Genomic DNA, 15,534 nt, shown 5'->3' with positions numbered 1-15,534 from the left:
TTTTGTCCTGTATGTCTATGTTAATCCATTATAAATTTCATTATATATTTTCATATTTTTCTTATTTGCATTTCAGTCGACCAGATTCATCGTTTATGTGGTTCATGAACCCATGGAAGTCTATTCGATATATTCTCTGGCATAATTATAAATGGGTGATTTTGAAATTATTGATAGTTCTGTTGTTAACAGCAGTGATTCTACTGTTCTTTTACTCAATGCCAGGCTATACAGTGAAAAAACTGTTTGGAGCCTAGATTCTATGGACTATTAGAATAAATAGGATATGTAAACAAGCTTAATGTACTCACTAGACAAGCATACTCAATTTAAAAATACAGTGCCATATATTTTTTTTCAGTTAAGTTCAAGTTGGTTTGACAATTAGTCTTTTGACAAAAGATCAGGTTGGTTTGACAATTAGTCTTTTGACTATGATTGAAGATGTTCTGACTACAAATCTTTCAGCTAGAGATTTTTGTCAGTTATTTTTTGTCCAAAAGTACAATAGTCAATTTTCAACAAGATCCTTTGTTGGGATCTCTTTTACCAACACAATTAATGTATGGCTCTGGTCATAAATTTCTACATTCCATTATTAGATAATTTTTAACATAAATATTTTTAATGATTTAATCTTTAGCATGTTCATTTTCAATATTCAAAATTATCTTAAACCAGTCATTTGCTCAAAACAATTGAATGTTTACTTATTTATTTATTAAGGTTGTATTAGTACATGGATTTTATAGAATTTAATGTTTAAGTTGGGGCTGGTGCAAATTATGTTTATATATATAAAAAATTTAGCATTACATTAAATTAGCAATATATCTAAATGAATAATCTTAATTTGTTTTGTACAGAGCTCAATCAATTCTTTTTGTAGAATCATTTCCAAAGTACTTAACATTATACTTTCAATGTAAATAGGCTGATTATTTCTGATGTAAATCTAATCATATGAATAGGCATAAAAACATAGCTGATTCAGATCCTTATGGTAACGCTTTTATTCTTGATTGCTGACTTATTGTGAGAAGTGATATATTCTGAAAGCTGGCACACAGATTCTGTGTTCTCATAAGTCAACATTTGATAATGAAGCTCTTAGTTTATTTAAAACAGTCTGACATTGAATAATATTTCATGAACTTAACTTTTAAATATTTTTTTTTTTTAGTTTTTAGATGATTGTATAATAGATAGATTTTGTAGAAACCACAGTAGAATTTTTAGATTTAGAAAAAACTTTTTTTTCGCAAAGTGTATCTGTGATAGAAGCGTTTGATATATTTTCAAATTCCACAAAAATGCATTCAAACTAAATGTAATTGTTTGGTGTTTGTCATTGGTCACATTTTCTATTATTTCACACAATATGATGTTTTTGTCATATAAGTTACAAAACACTTTACACATTATACTAGTAATAGGTATTTATAGGTCTACAATGATGTATTAATGATTGAAACCAAATTTTACATCAATAAAATGAAAATTGGACCAACTAAGCTTATACATTCTAAATTGATTGAACATACTGGGCAGTAGACTAGACAGCATATTGGCTTATGATAGTGCTAGTACTGGTAACTTATGAAATGTGTGTGTACATATTGTAATGGTACCCTGAAAGACAATGTTGACAAGAATGTCTATTGAATATTAAGATTTTTGATATTGCCAACCAGAAGATTTGAAAAAATTAGAAGATTTTGTGCGTCAAATTGAATATATCAAAAATTTTAACTTGGAAGTCAAGCATATTGTACTAAATGTTAGGAAGAATAATTTGAAAGGTTTGAATTTTTTTGTTAAAGGACAGTAACTTGATACAAAGTAAAAAAGCCAATAATAGAGTAGTTTATTTATAAAACAAAAAAGATTTATAAAAATCACAAAGGTAAAGAAACGGAAAATGCCATGAGACCTGTGGCAAATATTTTCCATAGTATTCCATCTGTGCACACAGAAACCTGAGATTATATTTATTAAAAATGTGATATCTATATATTTCCACCCACATATTTCCACCTACGGATTTTTATCTGGCAACTGCAGAAAGACAAATAGATGTAATTTCAAAACCATGCAATAATATTGATAATTTAAAAAGAAAAAAACTTTAAACATGTTTATAGAACTTTATTTTTGACAAAAAGTTTCTTCCATGGCTGAAAGTGTTAAAGCTGACACAAAAATAGAAATAAAATAAAGATATTCTCCTGAAATGACTTGGTCGAAATGAACGTATGTTTGTATTGACTGGATTCAAGCTATTTCTGTCTCTCTAGTACATTAGTATTTTTTCTTACAATTTACTTCATAAAAAAATAACTTGCTAGAATCTATGTAACACATTTAACATTATTCATGTAAATTCTTGCATGTATTAATGTGTTTATTAATAACATTTTCTGAATCAATTTTGGTTAAAACAGATGGATAATAACAAAGTTCAAAATAAAATCTATAGTCTTATGGCAGTAAATCTGAAGATTGTTTTATGTAATAATAATTGTTTAATATATTAAAAATATTCTGATTGGATATAAACCAGTGTGATTAATACATGTACACACTTTGATATCCATTGCAGAACAGTGAATATTTTTAAGAACACGTTTATATATAAAGAAAAGCTATTTAGGTTACAAATGTAGAAAAATGACTCCTAGCCTATTAAAATATGATCACTAGCCGTCTAAAGGAAATAAATCTGCTTCATTTAACTCTCTAATCGTTTTACAAAATCTTTAGTTGAATGCTATACTTCCTGTCCAACTAAAACAGATAAATAAATTATCCGTCAAATTGGTCTTTCATTGAATATCAAACTTTGGCAACAAAACAAAAATAAACAAAGGGAAGAAAAACACAAATAAATAACAAAGACAAATTATTTATCTAGTTGCCTCTGTGAAAATACACAGGAATAATTCATAGAGATTTTATAGGAAGATTAGATGAAACAATATTTGTCTAAATCATCTTTGAGGTGATAAATATCTTTAGAGTCCCTGCTTTGAAGATGCCAAGATGAGATATATCTTGTGTTCAAACCTAGTTAGTTCTAGATACAACTTTATTTTCTATTTCAAAAGCTAAATGATTCCTGTGATGAGATAGAAGAAAGCCTTTCTCTTTCGATCAAAGATTTTGGTTTCTACTGACCTTTAGAAAAATAATATATGATAGCAGCAGTCATATTTCTCTCTATGCGCTTTCATTGAATAAAGATTTTAATAAGATTACAGTAAATTTACATTTTTTAAAATTTGTCATATTTACATATATTGATGAAATTAAAAATAGTGAAGATCAGTTTAAAATTATGAATTAATTAGAACTTATTTTGTAAGTTTTTACAGAATAGTGGAAATTGTTTTTTTTTTAACATTATAGATTTAAGTATTAAGGTCCAAAAGTAAAGTATTTGTTAGAACATTCATCTGTCAGAAATTTTGAGTATTAGATCCAAAGATTAAGGCAATTTGCTTGGATATCAGAATTAAAATGTTTAACTATTTGGTCTCAACCCTTGGGAAACTAAAATGCTATAATTTCTGGCCTTTTGTAAGTAAATTGTGTAATAGAATTGTTTGTATTGAGAGAATGAGTGGTGATTAATAGTTGGTAAGGTGTGAAATATGTTGATGTTATTTAAAGTGTGATCTGAGATTGGTATCTATGATTCTGTTTCTTGTCAGATTTTATCAGATTAACCTGGCTTACTGTAGACAGGTGTTCTTTTTGGCCTGCAAATTGGAAGGATTCTTGAATTTTGGTATATACGTTGGTAGTTTTTAGTTCTTTCTTTCTTGATATTTATTGTAGCTTTTAAATCATCCCTATACATTAATGTAAGCCTACTAACAGTTAAACTTGAAATATTTCCAGAACTAAATTTACATCTTATGTTAAGTAATACTTTAAAGTTTGGGCCATGGTCTATCGACATTAAAACAATGAGTTTTAGTCTTAAGAAAATGTTTAATGTCATTTAATAAAGAACAGGTCCGTTTTAAGGAAAAGCAAAGTTATTTCCAAGTGTAATATATAGACTATTACAAAAAAATATATGTGTGAATGAACAAAGAATGTATATATATTCTATTCCAGTGTTATATAATTGTTTTTGTTGATATTGTTACAGGTATCTATCTAACTTAAATAAAAGATGGTACATTTCTGACAATAATGCATCTAGCAGTTGATATTGTGACTGTGATGGTCTAGTGCAACCAAATTCAGAATGGCAGCACGAGACAGATTATCAGTGTACCATTCGGGTTGAATGACATTAAGACAGATCTGTATTTAAATTAGATCGATATTATTGGATGTGGATCTAACATCCAAGATTGTACACCTTTATTGCTCACTGTGTTTTAGCACATCATTTATTGTACAGATTTTATGATTATTATTGCAATGTTATTGTTGTTTTTTTTTTGTTGGTGCCAATAATTTATTGTTAAAGTTTCTCTTTCTGCATAATAAAATATGTATATATAACATCTTTTTATACGCCCACATTTTCATGTGGACGTATATTGTCGTCGCCCCTGTCCGTCCGTCCACAATTGTTGTGAACAGTCTACAGGTCACAATTTTTATCCGATTTCAATGAAACTTGAAATATAGGTTTATCACCCTAAGATCTCGGTTCCTTTCAATATTGGCATCTATCGGACCATGACTTCATGGATTATGGCCCTTGATTGTACGAAAAATCATGTTTTTGGCTTGTGAACACTGTAGAGGTCACAATTTTTATCCGATTTTGTTGAAACTTGAAATGTAAGTTTATAACCCAAAGATCTCGGTTCCTTTCGATATTCGCACATATCGGACCGTAACTTCCTGAATTATGGCCCCTGATTGTACGCAAAAACGCGTTTTTTAGCTTGTGGACCCTATAGAGGTCATAATTTTTATCCGATTTAAAAAAACGTATTATCATATCACCGTTAAACCCTAAGGACGGTTGAGTTCGAATTTCGTGAAAATCGGCCCAAAACTGACAGACAAAATGGCCGCCGTTCGTTCTCAAATAGCGTAAAAATATGGTATATCAAGGTTGTGGACCCTATAGAGGTCACAATTTTTATCCGATTTTGTTGAAACTTGAAATGTAAGTTTATAACCCAAAGATCTCGGTTCCTTTCGATATTCGCACATATCGGACCGTAACTTCCTGAATTATGGCCCCTGATTGTACGCAAAAACGCGTTTTTTGGCTTGTGGACCCTATAGAGGTCATAATTTTTATCCGATTTAAAAAAACGTATTATTATATCACCGTTAAACCCTAAGGACGGTTGAGTTCGAATTTCGTGAAAATCGGCCCAAAACTGACAGACAAAATGGCCACCGTTCGTTCTCAAATAGCGTAAAAATATGGTATATCAAGGTTGTGGACCCTATAGAGGTCACAATTTTTATCCGATTTTGTTGAAGCTTGAAATGTAAGTTTATAACACAAAGATCTCGGTTCCTTTCGATATTCGCGCATATCGGACCGTAACTTCATGAATTATGGCCCCTGATTATACGCAAAAACGCGTTTTTTGGCTTGTGGACCCTATAGAGGTCATAATTTTTATCCGATTTAAAAAACTGTGTTAATATATAACCGTTACACCCTAAGATCTTGGTTCCTTTCAATATTCGCGCATATCGGACTGTAACTTCCTGAATTATGGCCCCTGATTGTATGAAAAATCACGTTTTTAGCTAGTGGACCCTATAGAGGTCATAATTTTTATCCGATTTAAAAAATCATATTATTATATCACTGTTACACCCCAAGGACGACTGAGTTCGAATTTCGTGAAAATCGGCCAAAAACTGACATAAAATGGCCGCCCTTCGTTCTCAAATAGCGTAAAAATATGGTAGATCAAGGTTGTGGACCCTATAGAGGTTACAATTTTTATCCGATTTTGTTGAAACTTGAAATGTACGTTTATAACCCAAAGATCTTGGTTCCTTTCGATATTCACGCACATCGGACCGTAACTTACTGAATTATGGCCCCTGATTTTACGAAAATTGCGTTTTTAGCTTGTGGACCCTATAGAGGTCATAATTTTTATCCGATTTAAAAAAAAGTATTATTCACCCTAAGGACGACTGAGTTCTAATTTCGTGAAAATCGACCCAAAACTGACAGACAAAATGGCCGCCCCTCGTTCTCAAATTGCGTAAAAATATGGTATATCAAGGTTGTGGACCCTATAGAGGTCACAATTTTTATCCGATTTTGTTGAAACTTGAAATGTAAGTTTATAACTCAAAGATCTTGGTTCCTTTAATTTCCTGAATTATGGCCATTGATTGTAGGAAAAATCACTTTCGTTTTAGCTTGTTTTCTATCCATCTCACGAAAATGTGGGTGTATCCTGCCTGGCAGCCGCTGGTTTTTAATACTTTTTTCCCTTTCTTTATAGTCCAGTTAATTGTTTGCCAACAGGAGGGGGGGGGGGAGATGGCTGAATGGTTAGCACATGTGCGCTGTATCATAAGGTCTGTCATTGAGTCCATGTTTCGATTCGCCGGTTGTACGTGACAAGGAGTAGAGTCGCCTTGTCCAACCTTGTGGGTTTCTCTGGTTTCCTTCCACTTCTAAAGACCACTACGCACAAGCGAATTATTGAATTATGACCTAGTATGTGTTGAGTGAACATTAAACCCCATTTCTCTCTCTTTTGCCAACATATATAAAGGCACTTATGTGTGCTGGCATGTAATATAAGCACAGGTTTAGAGTTGATTTCTGAGCATTATCACACTTCAATACTAATATTTCCAATAAAATGTGTACTTCTATATCTTGGCAAAATTGCAGTGGTTGCACATGCCCCCCAATCCTCTTTATTTTGTATTTCTTACAGATGTTAAACGCCAAGCGCCCTTTTAATCCTTCCTGATTTTTGCCATCGATGAGACATCAAATTTATGTCTGAGTAAAAATAATAAGACAATATGTTGTTTACCTGGTAATCTTTATTTTGTACAAGACTTGCTCTATCAATGGTCAAAATGGCACCCAAATATGGACAAACAAAAAAATACAGTAGTAGGATGGATAATGGTACTCAATAATAATTTGTTAAAACAGTTCACACAGAATACATACATATATTATATATATATCAAGTCAACGAAAACACAAAGTTCACATTAACCCTTTCTTATTAAAGTTAACTGATTACTCAGGTCAAGGTGAACTTGATGTCATAACTCAAGTTCGAGGTCAGATAAACTTAAGGGATTTGACCGAATACTTTTATTTTATACAAAACAAAATTCATTAAAACCATGAACACACATTAACTAACAAGATGAAAAGTACGAAACGATTGATGACGATACTTTGATAATTAAAATGAATACAGGGTCAGGTATTTTAATCATTTTATGAAACCAGCTCAACCTAAAGCAAGATTTATTTCCTGGGGTGGAAAAAACCAACATGAAATATCTTTGTGATTCAAAAATATATTAAATAAATAGATAACACACTGTAATGTACAGGGATATGATTAGAAAGTGACAACACACTGTAATGTACAGGGATGTGATTAGAAAGTGACAGAGGGGTTAAAAAAAAAACCAGGGGTTTCTTTAGCGGAAATCTCATAATTTTCATTCAATAGCACTGTCAAATTTCTACCAACATCCCTGAGAGATTAATAAGTTAATATTTGCAGTCATCTTTGCTTTGCTTCCTGTTTGCAAGCCCTTTTATTGGTTATACACTGTGCAACATATATGCAGACAATCAGCTACTTTGTGGATTGTCTGTTCATAACACAAAGAGCTGTGATTATTGAGGAAACTGTTTATAATCTACCATTGCCTTCCTTAAATAAAACTGAAGAAAACTTAAGAAATCTTCTACGGACAGAGCAAAGTACATGTATATAAGCATACAGCATGCACAATTTAACAGAATCTCCTTTGCTACTATGAAACTTCATTTATAACAAATGGAGTAGCCGAAAGACATTTTAAATATTATAACAACTGTTTTATCCTTTGTAATACCAGTCATCACAATTTCTTTCATTTGCTTTTTATTTCTAAAACATGGGGGAAAATCATCACATACATTTTAAAAATATAGATCTAGCAGTACATAATTTGAATGATTTCACAGACTATGTTGAAGAGTTCCAGCCATCTCAGACGGTTTGTTTGAACATTTCTGACTTGCAACATTCAATAATAAAAATATCTTTTGAATTACTTGAGGTGTGATACACTATTAATATAGCAATTTAAAATTAAAATGTAATAAACTCATTAAATTTCAAATTCTTAAAAAGCTGTACAATGAAGCCAATGACAAAACAAATACATCACATGAAAGCTTAAAATGCTTTTTACACATACAATGAGAATCAATGAATTTCTTTTAATTTTAAATATTTATCAAACTAGAAGCCAAATGACAAATAATGCATCACATAAACTGTCATGAATAACAAAATGAATGCTGCATTTGTTGTACAAACGGCAATAATTGTGCACTGTATTAATCAAATTGTACACTGAAATTCATGTTGACTTATAACTATTGATAATGACCACATGTTGAAGTTGGAAATCGGTTTTAACAAGATCAGTTACAATATGTAAACGAATAACAATTATTTTAAATGTGAGATTTTTTTTTATTATCAAAATTACAAATATCTTCACACAGGAGAAGCACACACAAACTAATTGTTTAAAAAAATGTTGAGCTAAAATAATTATCTATGAGATATAAAAGAAGATTAGTTAAAATAATTCATTAATTAATATTAATTAGTAAAAGTGGAATGCTATGTCAAGTTTACACTCAAAGAAATATGAAACTAACAAACTTTCATGTGAGCCTAAAGAGTGGCATTGATCTGAGGGAAAGAGATCACAGGGGTTTTACAGAATTGGTCTTACAGTAATTGATAACAGAGATTTGACACATCATGCTCTACTAAATACATATCTATGAAGTCTATCCCCAAATCTGTAATTATTTATGTGACTAATTCAATTTTTAAACTTCGACGTCGCAGACGCTAAGTAGATAGGACCAACAGAATATTCACACCTAATTTCCGATTTAAATTTAAACTATATTTGAGAAATAAAATAAGAGTACATTGTTAGTATAATGTGTGTTATTTACGGTTTATATAAGATAAAATATACATCATAAATATATATATATTTTAATAAGGGTTCTATATTCTCTCTATTACTGCCATCGTTTCTGCTATCAATATATTTCAGTAATGCTGATGTTTAAAATTAATCACTTGTTAAGTCTAGGGTGATGCAGACATTCTTGATATAGCAGTCAGATTATAACACATCCATAAAGGGGAATGATAGTTCAAGGTCATTCTCAGGACCTTGACATGGTCATATATATGACCTTGACATTTAAAAACTACAATTCTGGAACTAAGAAAAAAAAATTAAATTTTAATGGTAAATATCATTGCACACACAAACTGATCTTTAATATATATTCAAATATTCACCATCCAATATTTTAACATATTTTTAATCTTTGTTCCCAGTTTACTTTGTTTTTATGGCCAGAACCAATCTCTGTAACCAATCAAAACACGGTTTTCTTTAACCAGTTCTCTGGTTCGGGTAACCAATTCAGATATTCTTTTAACCAATCACAGAATCCTTTCTTCTAATGGTTTCCATGGTAACCATTCCGTTTTATTTTCAAGAGTCATCCAATCAAACTTTAAAAAAGAAATTCAAAATCGCTGGCTAGTGGTTCCAGTTTTATTTTCTCCATGGAATTTTAAGTCTTGTGTAGCAATTTTCCATATTATTTCACAACATCCAATAATAAAGTCTGTTACAAATGGCCATGATGTTGATTGTCGTATAATTCTAAGACGCCACACACTGCAATGAGTTCAACAATCCACAGCATTGTAATCTCTTCTGTTTGGATAAAATTCTGGCTTGCATTAGATATGTTCTCCATACTTGAATAATACCGCATAATATGGATGCACTTTTCAATCTGAATGTAGAAATAACCCTAAGCACTATTTTAACGGAGGTTTTCAAGTTAGCGTCCATTTCACTCTTGATTAACATAATCAATGGTTAAGTCATTGGGTTATTATGTAACAAGGCCATCCATTGGATGAAAGTAACACTTGCTTTGAGAAATCTCATCAGATGATTGATATCTATATATGTTTAATATGTTCTTTGGTTGAAACTGAATACTTTTAAAAAATATGATAAATTGTTATCTCTATTCTGATTGGTTGTATATGTAACAAAGCCTATAATTGGCTGGATTTTCTAGAGGTAGTTTAAATCCAGGGCATGGTGTAGAGCTGCAAGGTCGGAATGATTTGATATTCTCCAAAATGGCCACGTCATCTGAAACAAACAAATAAATAACATAAATAAATTGAACTGTTAAGGAATCTCACTTTCCTCAGACTTTGGAGTCTTTCCTTGGACAAAAAGTTCAAAACACATAATAAGAAAGAGCATGTTGGACATATACCATTTTGCAAAATCCTAAATGCATGAAAAGGATGTCTAATTTTATGATATTTTTAGAACTATAATTTTCCACTATCAAGAGACCATTTGCTTTAATCATTTACCTGTTTAGCAGCCGTCTCTTCATCCCTTCCATCACCAACGACAACATAGGTACATTTTCTCCCATATCTGGATACAATCCTCTCAAAACTACTCTCTTTACCTTCAAATTAACAAAAAGAAAAAACACTGAGATCAACAGATGATGAATTTATATTGGATAAACTGATCTAAACTGTTATTCCTTTGTAAACAAACCTCATCTCTTATATTTTCAACTTAAAGAACCAGCTATGTACAACTGATTATCTTATCTTGTGAAATAAACATTGAGAGAAGACAGTAGTATGTAATTGAAATAAAAATACACTCATGAATATATCAAGAGAATTGTACAGAAAATAAATTAACTAATGTGTTTACAATCTGATAATAATATTCAAAATCTTCTTTTCAAGTTCTATCAATTACATGTCAAAAATATTAAAAATAAAATAGGCTTCACTACATGGTACGAAAATCATGTATCTTTATGTTTACATTAGTTTGGTGTTTGTAAAATCCCAATGATGAAAAGTGTTATTTGTACTATCCGAGAATTATTTTAATATGGGAACATATTTATTCATATGGTTTGCTAGGGGAGATAAAAGAATTATTATTATTATTATTATGATAAACTATAGCTCAGATTATTTTAAAATATTTTCATCCTGTATTTATTGCAGGAGTTACATATTGAGATGAAAAGAAAGTAGATGAAAATGGATCATGTATTTTATTTTTGTGTAAATGACCTGGTGACCTTGAGGGAAATATTCTCAGATTAGATGCTACCAGATCATGTTAGAAAAAGGCCAACAATTTGTGCGTATTAATACCATTGCTGCATCAACGGTCTCGATTTACGCGACAAATGAACAACAATCTTGGTAGGAAATAACTAAGATTTATCGAAGACCTTGTCATGCTGGGAATCTCGCGTCCCATCTGGTGAATTTGATAGAATTACATTCTTTTGTAGAAAATCGGCCTGAAATCATAACAAATATCCCTCCATCTTGAATGGGGCATGCTGGTCTAGAAGTTATCTTACAGATAATGAACGACAAGAATGAAAATAATACGCCCTCCACCATCTAAATCTTTGTTTATTTTGTTGCTGGCTTTTTGATTTTTGTTGAAGCAGGTTTTAGACGCGTTTGTGATGGAGGTTTCAAGCTAGATTTCCTGCTGACTGATGGATGATGAAAATAGTTGGGGAATTTTATCTTGGTCGGTCTGGTATAGATTTGACAAGGTGGGGTCCTGGCACACAAAACTAACAAGTCATTGAAACTGCTATATCAAATTTTCCAACAATAAGCTTACTTTCATTTTGTATTTTAACAAGTTTTTAAGGATTTCTTTTTATTTCATGTTTTTTTTTCCTAAATAAATTTTTTGTACAAATATATAAATTAGTAGCAAAGGGAGGGAGTTGAGTTTTATCATGCACTGTTTTCAAAACAGCAATTCGAGTGTTTCATCACATAATTTTGGCCACTTTGTCAGTGCCAGAAAACAGAAGCACATGCACAACAAGCATTTGCTTAAAAACACCAAAAATGACCTAAAATTTTAAAATTTAACAAATAGATCCATTACCTATTTTTGTAGCACTATAGATGTTATCTATATCAAAGACACCTCCTAGACCATACAGCAAAACCTTGGCTAAAGCAGGTACTAACTGGGTTGTTGTTACTAATACATTTACACAGTTTGATCTGTAACAAAAAATATATGTATATATATATATCATTAAGTTCAATAAATAATATCATAATCTGTAAAGACATTAATTTGAAACTACAATTTAGCAAAAACTACAATGTTTCTTTTTGTTGGTTAAGGTTTTAGCTAATACATATCATGAATTAATACCACCAGACATCAAATTTAAAAAAAACCCAAAAAACAGTGTGTCAAACCAGAATTGTGGCCTGATGTTAGTGCTTAGCTCAATAGCATTATTGTTATCAATAAATACTAATCTAAGTATTCAGCATCATATCTGATATACCCCATTTCATGATATTAATATTATGATAAAAAAAATTTGTTTTGATGTGTGGTATATTTTTCAAAATCGTACAAAATATAACACTATTTTATACTTTAACAATTACATAAATATTCATATTTTCGAAAAACAATATTGTGGCTTGAACATATTGTAAAAATCAGCCAATTTTGCAAGTACCAAAGCAATCATGGACTAATTATAGAGAAGGATTTGAAACTTGCAGCAGAATGTTAAAGATCAAGCCTTAAGCTGTGAAGTATTTTACCCTCGTTAGTTTTTAAAATTGAAAGAAAATAAACTTTGTTTTGAGACCAAACATGAAAATGAGTTTGTTTAACCTTTCTGGGTGTAACATGGAATTTCTTACACTATTAAACACTCCAGGTTTTTCATTTCAAAGACGTAGACTTTTCATCCACAAAAAAAAGAGAAGAAATAGGCTTTGTATGAGCAATTCATTTTAGAGAAAATGTACATAATCAGTCTAGAACAGTCCACCATTTCAGTAAGTGTCCTTTTTTAGTTCTGGGATGGGCAGTGCGAGATACAAATGTTTCTGGGTCACATCAACATGTATGTAACTAATCAAGTTACAATCTGGAATCTGGAAGATTATGATTTTCAATATGATGCAAGTGCTTTTATCGAAAATAGAACTAGAGGCCTACCTTGAATTAATTATTGATAATGATTTAAGAGCCATCGTCAACCAATTATCTGTCAACTGTTCAATTTCTTGTCGAAGCTGCAGCCACTGTTCTCGTTTCTGAGGACCCAGTAATCCTGAAGTCATAGAAAAAAGTTTTAATATGAGGAAGAATAATTTACTGTAAAAATCGGTAAAAAATAAATAAATACTAATTATACTTCTCATGCCTCATTCTAAAACCTAATAGATAATTATTTTTTTCTGGAACAGGGTGATGTATGCTGATAAAATGTGATGAGCTAATATTCCACCTGAATCCAGAAATCACTATGAATTTTATTTGTTAAGACACAATTCCATTTCGAAAGAAAGATATTTTTCCTTGACTTAAGGCTATAACAGGCCACATGAGACAGAAATATTCCAACCTAGAAGACAAATAGATAATTTCAGCAATATACACAAAAAAGCTGTTTTACAAAAAAGGATATTGGTCCAACAATTATCCTCAACAACTGAAGGATGACTCATTTCTTTCCATGATGATATTTAAGGTTCACTATCTAAAGAAAACTTTCTTTTTAAATTTAAAGGAAAAAGCTTAATGTCCTTTAAGGTTCTTTGCATCTTTAAAATCATAAATCAAGCACACACCAACTGAGCATTTTCATTTTTGTGCAGCAAAAACTGCAGTGAAGAGAAACATGGTAACACATGACTCAACTTATTTTTAACAACAATTATCACTGACAATTCTCCTGATCAGATCCACTCTTCTTCCTTACACTTTGCTATTATTAAAAGAACTTACCTCCCACATTATTTCTATAAGTATTAAATATTTCCTTCATTCTTCGATATCTAAATGCTAATTTTCTCATCCAATCTACACCTCCTCGTACACCAGTAGCTAAACACAATGTAGCGTTGTTTGCTGCGGCATGAAAACCATCCGTTGCAAAATTATAATTGCTGAAAAATAATCATTCAAAAATCAGAATTGATAAAAAAACCCCAGCAAAAACAAATATCACTAAATAAAACTTTCAATTATCTTTATTAAATTCCTCGGGGGAAAATCTCTTATAAATATTTTTTATTATGAATATTCAGTGAACACTTGATTATATATATAAATCTTAAAATTAACCAACTATCCCTTAAACATACATTATGCAAGAGCTAAATCTGCCTATTGCAGGTCTTTCTTTAGGCCTGAAATGTTTTCTAAATTATTAATAAGACATTAATTAACTTATCCAGGCCATAATCAACTCTTGATGGCATCAGATTTGTCCGATATTAAATAGATTAGAACAGTTCAGCCATTTTTTGATTTAAGCTAAAAATAGAGGAGCGAGACTTAGCTTCGAACAACCAGTACGGTGGTTGAAATTATTGCATACCTCTTGTCAAACTTCAAAGGCTAATATCTTCGTTCGCAATAGAGTAATTTGAATGAAATTTTCAAATTATTCATTTTACATTATCTATTTTTGAGCTATTATAGCAAGAATGGTCAGCTCTTTATCTAAATCTTACATAATGTATTAAACAATATGTAAAATAGATATGTACCAATTAAATTCAGTCCAAAATAAAAATCAAACCTCGCAAAATCTAATTTATTTACCAATTAAATTTTTTCACATTCTTCAGTTTTTTTTAACAGATAGCTGGAAATTGTGGGAATTTTCACTTTGATCAGCTATATTTTTAAAATGTATAAAAATATTTGAAATGTCTTTCTAAAAGGATCTAAAAAGTTTCTTTTGATCTTGGAATTAGAATTCCTGAAGAAGTGCAGGTAAGCTTTTCTAAGTTAAAATAGTAGTTTTGACAGATGCAGTTAGTTTGATTAAAAGTGAACATGTTCATTAACACATACAGCGCAAAGAAGCAATGTTTGTGTGGCATTAACCAGCCACTAGAGGGCAGTACAACACCTGTTCCAATGTGTTAAGTTAATTGTAATTCATGGAACTAGAATAACGTAAATCTCTAGGGGTTAAAGGTCAGGCTTAAACTCTTCTTATTATTCTTATTACAGTTGTTCAATTTGTGTAACTTGGGTTGTTCAAATCAGATAATAAAATAAAGCAATCTCTTTCATGGTAGCACCAAACTTAAATTTTTCAAATTCAAATTTGTAACTACATTTATGTCATCATTAATAAATAGTTGTTTTTTTTAGTTTTTTTTTTTTGGGGGGGGGGGGAAT

The 15,534-nt window shown here is 30.8% G+C and overlaps 2 protein-coding genes across 6 annotated transcripts in view; one reads left to right on the top strand and one right to left on the bottom strand.

Annotated features, from left to right (window-relative positions):
* LOC126819185 (otoferlin) overlaps window positions 1-4,521 on the top strand; it is a 164,766-nt gene extending 160,245 nt beyond the window's left edge. Inside the window, exon 45 of the mRNA XM_056100365.1 lies at window positions 77-4,521. Within this exon, the coding sequence (XP_055956340.1) occupies window positions 77-257 (181 nt within the window). The 3' untranslated portion in view covers window positions 258-4,521. The remainder of the gene's footprint in view (window positions 1-76) is intronic.
* Window positions 4,522-6,994: 2,473 nt separating this feature from the next.
* Window positions 6,995-15,534, bottom strand: part of LOC126817486 (eyes absent homolog 1) — a 118,193-nt gene continuing 109,653 nt past the window's right edge. For all 5 annotated transcript variants that reach the window (XM_050544495.1, XM_050544497.1, XM_050544498.1 and 2 more), the window contains 5 exons: window positions 14,125-14,285; window positions 13,333-13,447; window positions 12,244-12,365; window positions 10,659-10,759; window positions 6,995-10,425 (listed from right to left, as the gene is read on the bottom strand). In XM_050544495.1, coding sequence (XP_050400452.1) covers window positions 10,345-10,425; window positions 10,659-10,759; window positions 12,244-12,365; window positions 13,333-13,447; window positions 14,125-14,285 — 580 coding nt within the window. In that variant the 3' untranslated portion in view covers window positions 6,995-10,344. The remainder of the gene's footprint in view (window positions 10,426-10,658; window positions 10,760-12,243; window positions 12,366-13,332; window positions 13,448-14,124; window positions 14,286-15,534) is intronic.

Source organism: Patella vulgata, chromosome 4 (assembly GCF_932274485.2).
Source record: "Patella vulgata chromosome 4, xgPatVulg1.2, whole genome shotgun sequence".
Lineage (NCBI taxonomy): Eukaryota > Metazoa > Mollusca > Gastropoda > Patellidae > Patella > Patella vulgata.
This window is presented reverse-complemented; position numbering and strand designations above follow the sequence as displayed.